The sequence below is a fragment of the Triturus cristatus genome, chromosome 5_2, assembly GCF_964204655.1.
Source record: "Triturus cristatus chromosome 5_2, aTriCri1.1, whole genome shotgun sequence".
Lineage (NCBI taxonomy): Eukaryota > Metazoa > Chordata > Amphibia > Caudata > Salamandridae > Triturus > Triturus cristatus.
In genome coordinates this window covers 728266831-728282761 of record NC_140588.1, presented here as the reverse complement: position 1 = coordinate 728282761, position 15931 = coordinate 728266831, and the positions used below count along the sequence as shown (strand labels likewise).

The 15931-nt window shown below is 48.4% G+C and overlaps 1 protein-coding gene across 2 annotated transcripts in view; it reads right to left on the bottom strand.

Moving 5' to 3' along the window:
- BRWD3 (bromodomain and WD repeat domain containing 3) overlaps nt 1-15931 on the bottom strand; it is a 1513493-nt gene that overhangs the window by 292479 nt on the left and 1205083 nt on the right. For both annotated transcript variants that reach the window (XM_085607835.1, XM_085607833.1), the window contains one exon: nt 12289-12414. In XM_085607835.1, the coding sequence (XP_085463961.1) occupies nt 12289-12414 (126 nt within the window). The remainder of the gene's footprint in view (nt 1-12288; nt 12415-15931) is intronic.

The window sequence follows — 15931 nt, the reverse complement described above, 5'->3', positions numbered from 1 at the left end:
ACAGAAGGGGCAAAAAGCGGAAGATTGCGGGTGCGGGGCCGAGAGGCCCAAGGACTTGGCCGTAGCCCTGGAGTCCTTAAAGCGCTCCAGCGCACTATCCGCTTTGTCGCCAAAAAGGCGACGGCCATCGAAGGGCATGTCCATGAGGGTGCTCTGGACATCCCCAGAGAAACTCGTGGACCTCAGCCAGGCGTGGCGACGAATCGCCATCGTGGTCGCAATTGCCCTGCCCAGCGAGTCCGTTGTGTCCAGTCCACATCGGATTGAATACCATGCCGCATCCCGCCCCTCGGCAAGAGCCTGGGCGAGGCGCGTCCGGGCATCCTCCGGACACTGGGGCAGCACGTCCACCACCGTATCCCACAGGGAGTGGGAGTAAACGTCCAAAAGGCACGCGGTGTTGATAGACCGCAACCCCAAACTAAGGGAGGAGAACAGTTTCTTCCCAAACTGTTCCAACCTTTTAGATTCCCGATCTGGGGGAGAGGACGGGAAGGAGGTCTGGGAGGTAGAGGCCTGGATAACCAGGCTCTCGGTGTGGGGTGCACCGACAGAAAACTGGGGTCGCCCGGTGCAGGGCGGTGGCACCGGGCCACGTTCCGGTCCACAGGAGGAACTGTGGAGGGCTTGGACTAGGTGCCCATCAGAACGTCGGTCAGTGCTTCATTGAACAGCAGCAGCGGCACCGAGGAGCTTGCCGGCGGTTGAAGCACTTCAGTGAGGAGATTAGTCCTCAGGGCCATAGCAGGCAGCTCTAGCCCGAGGGCTTCGGCCGTCTTGCGCAGCACCACAGAATACGTAGCACCCTCCTCCGTAGCCACGGATGGAGGAGAGATGAAGCCAGTGTCAGGGGAGGTATCAAGACCACTGGCATCCCCCAGTTTGTCTGCCCAGTCCTGAGATAACTAGCACTGCCGTGCCAGAGTGTCCTCAGACCCCTCCCAGTCGTCTCCGTCATCCGACTCCTGGTATACAGGTGGAAAGGTCAGAGCCGGGCGGTAGATGAATCTGTCATCCATCGGCGCCGGTTGGCGCCTCTCTGACGCCGGGCCCGGACCGGGACTAAACCGGGGAACGGCGTTGTCCGAAGGCGGCGCCGGGGGCGGCACCGGAGGGGTCGGCGCCGGCGGAGGAGTCGTAAGGTCGACCGGCATCGACCGGGATCCAGGCCTGGATCCCGCGGGGGCCTGCGGAGTCGGGACAGGAGTCGACGACGGCGCTGGGGCCGGAGCCGCCAGCTCACTAGGCCTCCCATTTGAGCCCGCGGGGCCCGAAGGCGCGCTGGCAGGCGTCGACGGCGGAGCCAGACTCCTCATGGCCACGAGGAAGTCTCTGATCTCCGCCGGAGTCGCGTCAGATCCAGGGACCGGTGGGTATGGGGTCGGACAGGACTCCTGCGGCTCCAACGGAGCCGCGCGGGTGGTGCCACCCGAAACCTCAGCCGAGTCGCGCGACCGGCGTGGGGAGTCAGAAGAGCGATGTTGTCTCTTCGACTTCTTGCTGTGCTTCGACTTACCGGAATGAAAAGACTTCGACCCCGATGAGCGGTGATGACTGCGGCTCCGCGACCGGTCTGCCGGATCTCGAGCAGCTTGCGGGACCGCTCCCGCCTAGCCGTCAAGGTCCGGCAGTCGAGGCACGACTCGGCATCGTGGTCGGCCCCAAGGCAATAGAGACTCCGGCGGTGGCGATCCGTGACCGACATCAGTCGGTGACAGGCATCACAATGTTTGAATCCAGGCATCCCTACCTGCACCAGAGTCGAGGTCGACTTGAAATAGAACGAAAAGAGTTCAAAAAGTTTAGTCAAAAAGTGACTAAAAGGGTATGCTCTTCCCGGATCAGCGCTTACTGGCGCGGAAAAAAGAACTGACGTCAGCGCGCGAGGGCGGCGTCTAAGTACTCCGACGACGTCATCCCGGCGATCACGACGCCGACGACGGACGCGGAGCCGCAGACGACGCCTAGCGACGCGCAAGGGTATTGCTGACGAACAATCTTTCCGGATACAGCCTGACGCCTGGGGATATTCTAAGGTGAGGAATCTAACTAACGTGTTTCTTTCTGATTGGTGAGACATAGGTAACCTATATCTCAGTGAGGAGTGCTAACACTACCTCACCCAGGCTGCAGTAGCAGGCCTGTGGTGTCAGATTTAGTCTGCTTCCCAGGAGTGGCATAATACATGCTTCAGCCCCTGGTAGGCCTGTGAAGTACCTATGCCCTTGGTACCTAAGGTACCATATACTAGGGGCTCATAAGGTACCACAGTAGCCAATCACTAGTGCATCTAATATGTACTCCAATTTGTTTAGAGAGAACAGAGAGGCTGGGGCCCTGATTAGCAGGGACCCAGCCAGACTATAGCCAGAAACCAGTGATAACATCAGAAAAAAAGTGGGGGCATTATAAGTGCAGATCCTACTCTCCTACACAGTTCAGATGGAAGCAGATTGGAATATTTAGTTTGGTCTTTAAAGAATTGTAATTTAAAGCTCTCTTTAATGGTAAAGTTGGATTTTAAGTCACAATTCTGAAAATGTCACTTTTGGAAGGATGGCATTTTCTTGTCTCAAATATCTGGTTCATGAAGTCTGTATCCTGGGTCACGTGACTCGGAGTAGCTGACAGTTGGCCTTTGTGTATTGCTCTCAGACAATGAGACAAAGGGGGAATAGGTTCTGGTAGGATGGGCCATTTCGGATGGGACAGGGGGGCGGAGCTGTCACTTTCCACACTTGCAAATCACCAAGACCCTGCCTCAGCACACTCACAAATGGTTTCACACTATTCTTTTGTGCCCCAGACAAGATGGGGACAGGACAGGGAGGCAGGAAATTTCAGACACCTCTTTAGGGGGAGGACTCTACAAGCTTCTTCCACTTCAAAGTGGGAACCAGGCATAAATAGTGGACCCTCGGACCCAACACTTCAGTACACGTCTAGATCTGTTGAAGACCCAGAAGATGGACTGCTACTCTGCTGCCCAGCTGCCTGAGTGAGAATGACTGGACTTGCATCTTGAACCCAGAACCACCAGTGTGACTCCAAGTGTTAGTTGGCTGGCCTCCTGATCAGAGCCTCAGGGACAGAAAAGGGTCCAACCACCTTAAACACAGCACCTGGACTCTGCCTCCAGATAGTCCTGCCCCCCCCCCCCCCCCCCCCCAATGTGGTGCCACCCCAGTCCTGGACCCTTGAAGGTGCTTTGCCAGCCAGCTATAGTCCTAGCACAAAATACCATTTACCTCACAGTAAGCATTGGTACCTTGCAGTTTCTTGGAAACACCGCTGCATGGTGCATCCTTTTTTTTTTTTTTTTTTAATAACCTTTTTATTGAAGATAAAACAGACAAACAACTAAAAATAAAAAAAATACAATCTGGTGCAATAATCAACCTTCACAGGCAGTCATGATCGGTATACAGTTACTATCAAAGATTAAAATAGGGTCAATACTTTGATCACATATTATATAGTTTCCTCTATATTCATGCGTCAGATATCTTCGTTGTAAATCAGTGCTAAGGGGGAATTGGAGAATGGGGTACAGAGCAAACCCTTGCTTTCGTTCCATGTGCCCCAGATTTTTGTCCATTTGTGCGGGATAGCCCCTACTTTAGTAAATCACTCTCTCTGCCTGCATACACCAGTCCATATCAGACTCCAAATCAGTGTGGCGCAGTGGGACCCCTCCCTTCCATATACGTGCTATATTTCGTTTCGCCACCATGCAACCCAAAGAAACTCATAATCTCTCTAAGCAGAAAGGTCAGTGGCTTCCCAGATATTTAAAAGACAGAGTCGGGGGAAAGAGTAATAGGTACCTTATAATACGGGACAAATCCAATACGAACCTCTCCCAGTACCATTGAAGGACCGGACATTCCCACCACTGGTGTAAATGGGTACCGACATAACCACATCCCCGAGGGCAAGCCAGGGAGTCCAGCAAACCCACCTTGACCAGCGACGCACTTGTATAATAGACTCTATGGAGTAGTTTAAGCTGAATACGTTTGAATCGCCACCTCGCGGGGGGAGGCGAGGACCTCCCGCCAGTCGTCATCGTCCATGTCCCCAATGTCGGTCACCCATTTGGAGAGAGGTCTATCCTAGGCCTCAGGTGTGTTCTTCAAGATTTTACGGGAGGTTAGTAAAATGGCTTTTTCCTGGAGGTAGTCATCCAGGAGCCTGTCCTCCAGGGGAGTGGAGACTGGTAGATCCGTTCCTTTAGGGACCGTCCAGCTAAGAGCATTGCGTGCTTGGAGGTAACAAAAGGTCTCCCCCCTTCTGCAGTTGGTAGTCTCTCTGCAGGTCAGTGAAAGGAGTCACTCCACTCGCCTTCCACATATCGCCAACCTTTGAGAGGCTAATTAGTTACCACTTATCGAACCTTGGGTGCCTAGACAACATCCCCAATCGGCACAAGTCGAGCATTGGGTTCACCCGCGTAACTCTGTCGTTCCATCCAAAAGCAGCTGTCGCTTTGTTCCACGGAGCCACCGTGGTGGAGGTTCGGGTGAATATGGGAGAGTATTTCGCACCAACATAAAGTGCCCTATGATGGCTACCTGGGAGCATATTATGCCCGTCCATACTATAGGCGGGGTCCGCAATAGGACGATGTGTCCAGTGGTTCAGGACCACAAGCTGAGAGGATTCAATGGCCGGCAAGGCAATGCCGCTGTCAAACCAGCTTTTTGTAAGCTTGGTAAGGGCAATACGGGAAGCTCCCCCATCCCAAAGCAGTGCGCGCACCTCAATGTCGACAGATTGAAAGTAGCGAGGCGGAACCACGTGCGGAGTATTCTGTAGGACATATAGAAAGTGGGGTAGCGTAGTCATTTTTTAGAGGGCAGCTTTACCTAGTAGCGTGAGCGGCAATGTTTTCCAGTGCTGTACATCCCCCCCGAAGGCGGTTCAGGAGTGGCACTAGATTCCTATTGTAAAAAACTGATGAATCTTGCGTAATATAGATACCTATGGAAGCCATCCTTTACAATTTTGGCTTCACACCCCCTGGGAAGCAGTGGGGTATCTCCCCTCAGTACATAAATCAAGGATTTATCCCAGTTGATAGTGTAACCAGAGTACCTTTGAAAGAGAGTAAAAATATGTAGTACCCTGTAAATTGAGAAGCGGGGCCTTGCTAGATAAAGTTAAATATCATCGCGTACAGGGAGATCTTGTCTCCCCAATCTGCTGACCAATTGAGACCCCTGATAAGGGGGTCCTCCCATATCCAAATAGACAGTGGCTCAAGAGCCAAGGCGAACAGCAATGGCGACAGAGGGCAACCCTGTCCCATGCCTTTGCCCAAGAGAAAGGGAGCTGATCGCGCACCGTTTACACCAACAAGTGCCATGGGTTGTGAATTGAGGAGGCGTACACAAGACAAGAATCGAGGACCGAACCCGTATCTCTAGAGTGCGGCAAACATAAAGGGCCTTTCAATCATGTTGAATGCCATTTTGGCGTCAAGTGACATAATGGAGTCTTCTTGGATGGTAGAGGCCCACCCCATCACCCCGTGTAGGCGGCGGAGATTCAACGCAGCGTTTCTAGCTGGCATGAATCCGGATTGGTCCGGGTGTATTAGTTTTTGGAGACAGGGTGAAAGGCGCCACGCCAGGAGTTTAGCTAGTATTTTGACTTCTGGATCCAAGAGGGAAATGGGTCTGTATGAACTGCAATGTTCAGAGGGCTTACCCTTCTTATAAATGATAGTTAGTGATAGATTCCTTACCTTAGAATATCCCCAGGCGTCAGACTGGATTCAGAAAGCTTTCTTCAGCAGTAACCTCTGCGCGTTGATAGGCGTCGTCGTATGGCTACGCGTGTGTCGCTGGCATTGTATTCGCCGAGATGACGTCACTGGAGCTACTTAGACGCGCCCGCGCACGCTGACGCCAGTTCTGTACACAACTTTCTGTCTCAGGAAAGCAGAGCCATTTAAGATACTGACCACTTGTGCATACAAACAAGGGCATGTTAACCCTAGAAATCAGTTCGCAGAACGGGGAGGATAGGGGGGCGGTAAGGAATCTATCACTAACTAATGTCTCTTACAGATATATCGTTAAACAAGTAGTAACTTGTGCATCTGAAAGTTACACGTTAGTGATAGAGTCCTTACCTTAGAATAGATACCCCAGCAATACCAACCCCGGTGGTGGGTGTGAGAAGTTGGCCTGATATAAGGTGTACACTAGAATTAGTGACATCATACATCAGTCCAAACAACCCTTATGGTGATTGGTTGTAAAGTCAACCTTATAGACCAGCTATCCTAGTGGTAGCATGGACAAGAGCAGTCTTAGGCTAAACTCTGAATGGCATGTGAAGCCAACTGTGATACCATATATAATCCCTTGAATACCAAATGAAAGGACACCACTACAGATATATATATAAAATAAAGTGTATTTATTCTAGTCAAACCCTCAGCACTCTTTATGAGATTCGAGGTAAGTACAACATAGTCTTATTCAAGCATACATTAAGTCACACAGGTAAGTAATACAGTTAGGCCCTAGGGGCCACGCAAACCATATACTAAAGCAGTGGTATAAGGACCACTGTCACGGAAATAGAATAGGCCTAGGCCTAGGGAATCGCTGGGGCTACACTACACTACCAACTGTTAGGAAGTGGGAGGCCCACGGGATTCAGGTGCAGAGTGGAAACACTCACGCGTAATGCGTATAATCGATAGAAATAGTACAGTTCTGAAATAAGCAGTTTTAGGACACTTCCGGAGCAACTAGGAAGTCGAGACTCGGAAACTAGACCCTAGGATAGTCACTACCCTTGTGAGCACCGAAGTACCCAAGTTACCTAGCCCACAGGCTGCGGGTGCATAGGTGTGAACTTGCGTCGGGTTTCGTCGTGGACTTCTATGGATGCCTGAAGGAAAGTTGCTGACAGGCAGTCAGTGCAGAGTGTCCGGTGGATCCCAAGGCCGGGATCAAGAAGGAAGGGTACCTGCAAGCAGAAGGGACAGAGTCAAGGTCACTAGCCAGTGACCACGTGGAACCAGGAAGGAACCAGGCGATGTCGTGAAGATTGCAGGTGAAGGGTGAAGCTTGTCGCAGCAGCCACGGGTACCAGGAGACGTCGAGGACGACCAGGACCAGGAGGCGAGCTGTCCCACGAAGGCTCTTGCTGTCGGCGGCGTCGAAGTCGAACTAGGACTCACCAAGCCTTGGCAAGCGGAACCCACGAAGAACGGAGGACTTGCTTCTGGTGCAGACCAGGAAGACCTGCGGTGCTTCTCTTTTGCAAAGAAGCGGGAGCCAGTCTGGAGGAGCCAAACCAGCAGTGAAGATTTAAAGGTGTGTCGTCGCAAAGGCCGCTAGCCAACGGGCAAGCAACCGGACAGACGCGGCAAGCAGGAAAATGCAGAAGGGCCCCACGCAGGACTCGTGGAGTGTGGGGGGCTGATCTTCGGTGCAGATGATGCTTGGGGTTGGGGCTTCTCAATCCCCGGTGCACAACTTCGAAGGTGCCTCAGAAGCTGCGCTGGAAGATACTCGCCACTTTTCCCAGGTAGCCGGTCCCACATCTCTCGTCGCCTCCACGGATCCCAGCTCGGCTGTGGATGTGGATCAGGGTCGGAGAAGTCTGGAAGTCAAGGCTCTGGTCAGGCTCTGCAGTCGGTCCCTCGTAGAAGTTCAGCAAAGCAAAGGGCAAGTCTCTTGATGGTGCCTGTTTGCACAGGGTAGCCACTCCTTGGCCACAAGGGAGATTCTTCAGTCTTCTTCTTTCGTCGAATGTCGAAGGTCCAGAGTTTCTGTTCAAGTTGCAGGTTCAGGATAATCTAATCTCCTGGGGCCCAGCTACCACTCTTATACTAATCTGGGGGGCTGGGTTGCCTGCTAGGTCACGCCTTATGGGTGGGACCTGGGAGGGGGATGGTTACACCCCCTTCCCTTTGTCCAGTTTCGCGCCAGGACTGGGGCTGGTGTGCCCCAGCACCGGTTTGAACTGGACTATGCATGGGACACCTTGTGTGCCCCAGGCATGTCTCATTCCTTTCAGCCCTCCCTGCCCCAATACACTAAAGTCTGTCTGGGGAGGTGCTAGCACCTCCCCAAGCAGGAAACCTATTGTCCAAGCCTCCCTTGCCGGGATCACTCCCAGCAGCAGGAGGTCAGACTCGTGTCTGTGGCAGCAGCATCCATTTTGTGATGCTGAGGTTTTGGTTAGAGGTAAACAGCAAAGTAGGATTTTAACATGTCTCTCCCTCTAGAAGGGGGGAATAATATCCTCATCACCGGAAATGGTATGGGGGTATTATTCCAAAGTGTCAGACACCTTACACGACATGTTTTGATAAAGCCAAACCATAGTTACCATAACCGTTTAAGATTATAAGGCACTTTAAGAGTATATGGTAGGCTACATCATAGAACAGCTATAAGGACATGGTTCCGAAAGCTGCAGACAGGCTCAGCTCATGCTAGAGCACCATCTCACATGTTACCAAGCACTCTGCCTCCAGGATTGTTAAGGCCTGCCATAGGAGTGGCTGATAGGTACACATGTGTCTATTTTAAGGGTAGATATAGGTACACTATATCTAAGCAAGGGGTGATTACACGACCTTGCCCCAGCTGAGTGATCAGCCAGTTGTGTCTGATTGGAAGGCCAGACCAAGGGTGGCATAATACATGAGCGAGCTCTGGACATCGGGCGAGAACCTGGTAGATCGCAACAAGGCGTGGCGACACAGCGCCACAGTCGTAGAAATCACCCTAACCAATGAATCCGCGGTGTCCAAACCACACCGAATGGTGAACTTAGCCGCATCTTTACCCTCAGCAACAGCTTGGGACAGCACAGCGTGGACCTCCTCAGGACACTGATGTAACACCTGCGCAACTGTATCCCACACCGCGTGGGAATAGCGGCCTAATAAGCAGGCAGCGTTCACGGACCGCAGCCCTAAGCTGGCCGAAGAGGACGACCTGTTACCGAACTGTTCCAGCTTCTTAGATTCCTTATCCGGCGGGGCCGTGGGAAACGCACTTTGTGACGTCGAGGCTTGTATAACCAGGCTCTCAGGTGTAGGATGAGTGATCAGAAACGCGGGGTCGCCAGGCGATGCCGCTTGGCCACATTCTTATCCACAGGGGCCTCTGTGGCTGGCCGCGAACAAGAGCCCAACAAGACGTCAGTGAGGGCGTCGTTAAAGAGGAGCACGGGCTCCGACGAAGTGGACGTCGTCTGGAGCACCTCAGTGAGGAGATTAGTTTTAAGTTCTAACGCAGGAAGATCGAGGTTGAGGACCTCAGCTGCCCGATGGAGCACCATCGTGTAGGAGGTACCCTCCTCCATGGTAGGCGGGAGGTGAGGCAAACCGCGGGTCAGAAGGGACGTCAAGGTCGCCAGCGTCCCCCAAGTCGTCCACCCATTCCTGCTCGGAGTCACACTGACGGGCAAGACGGTCCTCGGACCCCTCCCAGTCGTCCTCCACCTCTGTCACATGGGGAACAGACCGCGGCGGCAGAGCTGGAGCCGGAGAAGGAACATTCAGTGTCAGTAACGGCGCCTACTGATGCGCAAGGGTACTGCTAGCAAAACTTTCAGGATCCAGTCTGACGCCTGGGGATATTCTAAGGTAAGGAATCTATCACTAACGTGTCTCTTTCATATAAATGAGGTTCCTTGCCTTTAGCTTTTGCCAAATGGTTTGACTTACTAGGGAGACAGTTATGAAATTCATTCCCCTCTTTAGTGGGTTAATACACTGTAGTAATATAATATTTGTCTACTAAAAGTGATAGCACTGTGTTGGACAAAAGGAAAATTGTGACAGCTGGATGGTCTGTCTTGAGTTAGAAATGTGTCTATAACCACAGCTTCGTGTTGAAAGATTTTTCTGAAAAAGAAATTCTGTCATCAAATGTCTTCACAGAATTCACCCTTTTGGAGATTACCACACTTCTTGAGATAGTTTCTGGGTGTCTTCCCAGACGCCTTTGCACTGAGTCCATTAGTTTACCAGGCATTTCTTAAGAGGCATCATACTGGTATGTGCATCTGGAACTATGAAGACTGATTTAGACCTAGGCGGACGGGTTACTCCGTCACAAAGGTGACGGATACCCCATCCGTAGAAATATAAATCCTATAAGATATAAAGGGATTTCTATTTCGGCGGACGGGATATCCGTCATCGTTGTGACTGAGTAACCTGTTCAACAAGAGGCCCTAGGTCTGTCTTGCTTTGCTTACTAGAAAGTGGCACAGACCAAGGTTATATTAACCATTTTAAGTTGATCTTAGGACATCTTGTCAGAGGTCTCCTTCTGGAAATGAAGTGCTACGAAGGAACCCCAAGTCCTCTATCCACATTGCAGAGAACCAGGTGCAGAGACAAAAATAGGAAGATGACAGAAGTCCAAAACCAATGTTTGGGCATATCGGTAGTTAATAAGAGTATTGGTCTACCTCAAAAAACAGGTAGAGACGTTTTCAATACCATTAAGAAAATCAGTGAAAGTAACTGTGTTATTGCCTTGAACATACCTAAGCAACCCCATCAAAACAGAGCTTACAGGTTGTGGTTTCCGTGGGTAGTTGATGGTAACAATATGAAATCTGATTAAATTATCACACCTTAGTGACTACCTGTTAAAGATAGAGTAGTGCATGGATGTAGTTTCGTTTTCATATTGCTATTTGTGCAACTGAATGTATGCTATCCATACTAATACCATTGATACCGGAGACAGTGTCAATGCCATCCAAACGGTGAGAAAATGTAATCAATGGTGAAGTACCAATAAACGGGATTTATATGGCATTGAACAGTCCTAAAGCACGAGACGTAGCCCTGAGGGGCTTGTTAATAAGAAAGCACACAACTTTGTAATATGTAGATGATTGAGAGTATAAAAATACTATTGAGACAAAGGTTCACCAAATTCCTCCAACTGATGAGTACATTAGGAGGTCAGGCACTGACAGTTATTTGAGCTCAATCTGGCTTGAGTAAAACTTTGTGAAATATTGCTGTGTTCAGTGCTAGCTGGGGACGTCTACACATTATGTTTAAATTGACTCAGATATGGAAAAAAAAACTAACATGACCATGCTGGAAAAGGAGTTACACTCCCTGCCACTGTAGAGACGGATGGGCGTTGTAAAATCTCTAGAATAAAAAACAGACTACTCTAGAGAGGAGCTGAGCATCCATTTGTTGAAATGCTCTGGAATCATTTCGGGCTGCTTGGCATCCCTTTCAGATGAGACAAGATGTTACGGTTCGGAACAGACTGTTCCTACTGAAGCAAAACCAAATCTGATTTGCATAAGACGGTACCTGCCTGAGGTGATATAATGGGGAAAAAAATTAACTGGAATATGGCCAAAGCCTTTGCCAGTTTATTAGACGTTTGCAAGTATTCAAACCAATCATCTTTTTGTTTTCCTAAGTGAAATGTTTCAGGCCTTATATTTATGACCGCACCTTCACTGAACAGATTGATCACCATGACATGAATTGATTGATTGTAAGAGTAGGATAAGGCCCAGAATGAATAACTCAATGCACTGTCCATTTCCACCTGCAGTCAGTGACGCGCTAAACAGCAGGGTACCCGGAAGTAGTAGTAGTAATCTTTAACACCATAAGAGTTTACTTTAAAAACATTTCCAGAGTCGCAACCTGTCAACTTTGAAGATAGATAAGGAAATATGCAGATAAAAAAAGAATAGAAGGAAGTGTGCTCAAAAGTTCAATGGGCAACTCACATAAAAAAAATTGTCAGTGTCTTGTGAACAGTGACAATCTCTAATAAAATGGAGCCATCTTCTATAAAAGCAGGTGTCCTCTTAGAGAAAGCATTTACTGCATACATTTGATCATTCATCTGGAACTTGTACAATTGCATAATATATTTGGTCTATGTGTGCCTTGCACTTCCTAAGGCTAGCCCATAACGGAAACATGTAATGTGCTAGACTGAGCCCATTCTGAGACTGTTGCAAATAAAATCAGACATGAGCGATCAGTGTACACAGGTTGGCAAGAGCCAGAAAGAGAAGCAGAGAGGCACACAAGGAGCTCATATCGTAAGGAGCTATGACACACTAGACGTTATCACGGCATGCTCATATGTCGCTGTGTGCATTATTTTATCTGAAAACATCAAGATTCTGGTCAGACTTCTCGGCTCCTCAGATCTGTTAAAAGCAAGGATGTTTAATGAGCAAGGTAAGGGTATTTAGCTATACCGCAAGAAGATACTAAAAACAAACAAAAGATTGTGTGCTCACCCAATAAAGTGCAATAAAACATCTGTTATAATTTTGGCTGTTCTCACGATAGGGCTCTCTGGTTCATTGAACGTTCTGGCATTATGTTCAATATATCGTACTTCCCACATTAAGGCAGAGATTCTCCTAAAAACAAAAAAAAAAACATGTTAACATGGGTTAATTGCCTAGACTTAGAATTCTCAATTACACTACTACTTGTAGAAATAAATGTGGTGAATAATGAAGGCGCAGAAATTATTAAGTTGTGGAATATAATATGAAACAAATACTTAGAATGAATAATGTCTCTGTATGGAATAAGACTTTGATGTTCTATCCGCAGAGTACCTTAGAATTACCACAATTTGAACTTCCAAACTAATTCTCTCCACTGCAATTCTAGAGAGGCACATCAGTTCAGCCACGAAAAGCATTCTGCCGAAATGAAACTCATGTAGTTCAGTTATTCAAAACTCGGTCAGATAATATGTGTGCCCTCATTAGGAAGAGTGACAAGCATGTACAGAACAGTAAAATGGCAAATGATTATAATGAACAAGTTACTTACCTTTGGAAACGCTCTTTCTGGCAGAGACTCTATTTAGCCTCATATTCCTCACCTTTTGAATATTTCCAAAGCATGAGATTGGAGCGAGAAACTTTTTTCTTAGTACCTCTGCACGCTGGGATGTAACACTGCATGGCTCCGCATGGATACTGTTCTGCTCCGAAGTGACAGGCGGGCTCTGTAAAGGCACCACTCCTGGGTGCAGAAGTCACCTGCTTATGGGACTGTCAGCGCTGCCAGATGTCGACCCACAAAAGCAAAATGGTTACATCACCATGCAGATTCCTACGACTTGGGAAATTATTAAGATGTAGATTCCAATCACAGATTGGGAAAAATGGGAGGTACGGTGAGGAATCTGCAGCTCAATAGAGTCTAGACCAAAAGGAGGGTCACTGAAGGTAAGTAACTTGTCTTTCTGATACTTCTAAATGCAGTTTCCCCATGTTTTTAATAGATACCAAAGCAATACTTCCCAGATGGTGGACTTGTTAACTGGCACAGACCAAAAAGTCCTGCAGGATCGAGCAGGCAAAATAATCTTCTTGTCGGAACTGGCTGTCCAGAAAGTAGTGAGTCGTGAACGTCTGGAAAGATGCCCATGTAGCAGACTGGAAAATTTATAAAACAGGCACTGCGCGTGCCAGTGCACCGGTAGCAGCCTTAGCTATGGTAAAATGAGCCAGTAAGCCTTCTGGAGGATGATTCTTAACAAGTGCAAGGCAGATTATAATGCAGATAATTGGTGCATAAACTGTAACTTTAGCTTAGCTCTACAAGGTTTGTTTTCACACCCATGGATGACACGAGTGAACTTAGTTCAATACACCAGCGCTAAATGTGAAAGACAGGTTATTGCAGCCACATAAAACCCCACCCAGTACATAACTGAGGTGTTGTCAACACTTTTGGGTAGCTAACAGGGTGCAGTAGTAATCCAAGATGATTGAATGATTTAAACACTCAAGACCACTAGAAACCGAAAATATATTCCAACATATTTATTTTAAATGTGTTATTGAATATTTTGAGATCTAGTGCACACAATATTGGTAACATCACAATAAAAGACGCTAAGGTTTCAAATAACAGTGAAAAAAGGGAGAAATCGTAACATCACAATTTATAGCCCTCCACACCCACTCTGTGTTATCTCCAGGCGCTATGCTAGTTCTAGCAGATGAATATATAATAAGCCTGGGTTTAGGAGGTGGTGTGCATTGCTGAACAACAAGGTTTAGGGTCTGTTTGGAATAGTTTGTCAGCTATTTCGAGCACAAGGCCAACAGATAAGAGATTGCGTCCATGAAAGAACACAATCATGGCACCTGTTTGTGAAGGCAGATTAGAATGCTTCGAAGAACCTCGGAAAGTCTTGCTGGAGGTTTCTTTAGTCGAGATGGAAACTGGTACAGTGCTTATCTGGATTTGTGTCTGTGGATTGTTTGACGGAATAACGCTTGCCAAAATAATGAATGTTTTTTTTAACGCTGTCAATATCACGCGTGCGACTTTAGCACGCTTGCCTTTAGAACGTAAACTTTTACCACGCATATGCCTTTACAACAACATTTTCGTTGTAAAGGCATGTTTGGTTGAGACTTCTGCTCAGTAATAATTTTTGGGTGTGTGTAATTTTTTATGTACTTTTAAGGCTTTATGTTCCTTACCTCTACTCCATATTCTGCCTCGGCATCTGCCCTGTGACTGGACGAGTGGTTCTGTCTTGCGACAGGAAGGGGTTAAATTGCAATATTTGGTGATGAACAGTATCCCATCCCCTTGGGCGTGATTATGCTGAGGAATCCTGTATTGAATTTTGGTGATGATGCCTGAAGTAAGGCCACGCCTCTGGGAGGGAGGAATTCTCTAAGACTCAGCGTCAGAGAAGCAGGCACTGGCCGGAGTTCGAGAGAAACGCTGCCTGATTTTGGGAGCAATAAAACGAACGGCCAGCAAATGGTGAAAAAGCAGCAATGTAATTCTAGTACTCCTGAGAGGCAACACCATACGTGAGGCTGTCTGAGAGTGGTAGTCAGCACATGCAACACAGTAAAGGAACTGAAAATGCAGCACTGCCTGAGAACACAAAGTATGCTAATTAAAATGTTAATAATTCTAACCTTAATAATAACGTAATAGTATATGCCTTTACCATTCATGTCTTTACAATGGAATTTTTGTTGTAAAGGCATGCGTGGTGGATGCATAAGCGTTTTTAAAAAACTGCGGGATGAAGGCTTGCATCGTAAAGACGCATTTGTGGTAACGCCTTCGTTGTAACGGCATGCTTGATTCAGGCTTTCGTTGTAAAGGCTGTTTCCCACGTCTGTGACCTGGCTGAAGTTGCTCTCCTAAGTGGTTAAATGGTAGTCCTAATATATTGTACCTTATCTTTGAATTTGCAATGTCACCATAGGAATGTTTGATATAACCAATGAGCATCAAGATGCTAGTCTAAGACACATTCCTTTAAACATTTAAGCTAAAAATACAACAATTTCAGACTACACTATTTTGACTATTGTTCTAAGTTTGACCTTCAGATTGAGATAACAAGGCAATTTCTCCAGACGAATGTCGCATCCGGTGTTTTGTTGATGTCTATATCTAAATGACTTGACACTTTGGGACCCGTTAGGATGACGGGCGGATCGCCCCCGTCGGGCCGGCGGTAGTCATCGCCGGCCCAGCGGGGGCGATCCACCCGCAATCCACACAGCAAAGACCCCCGCCATATTACAATGGCTGGGGGGTCCGCGGCAGACGGAAAGACAGTCTGACGCTTTTCCGACGGTCGACTCGTCAACCGGCGGAAAAAGTGCCTGCTTATGGTGGCGGTGCCTGAAAGACACCGCCATCCATATTACAATGCTGGCGGTCGTATGCCTTTCCACGGCAGCGTTGCCGCCGTGGAAAGGCATACGGTCTTTGCTTTGGGGGCTCGTTGCGGGCCCCCAGGGTGAAGGGGGGTGCACATGGGGGGTACCTATGTTACCCCCCCCTCATTGCCATGCACTGCATGGCAGGCACCACATGGTGCCTGCCATGTAGTGCATGGCAATGATGTGCACAGTCCTTTTCCATTGCGGG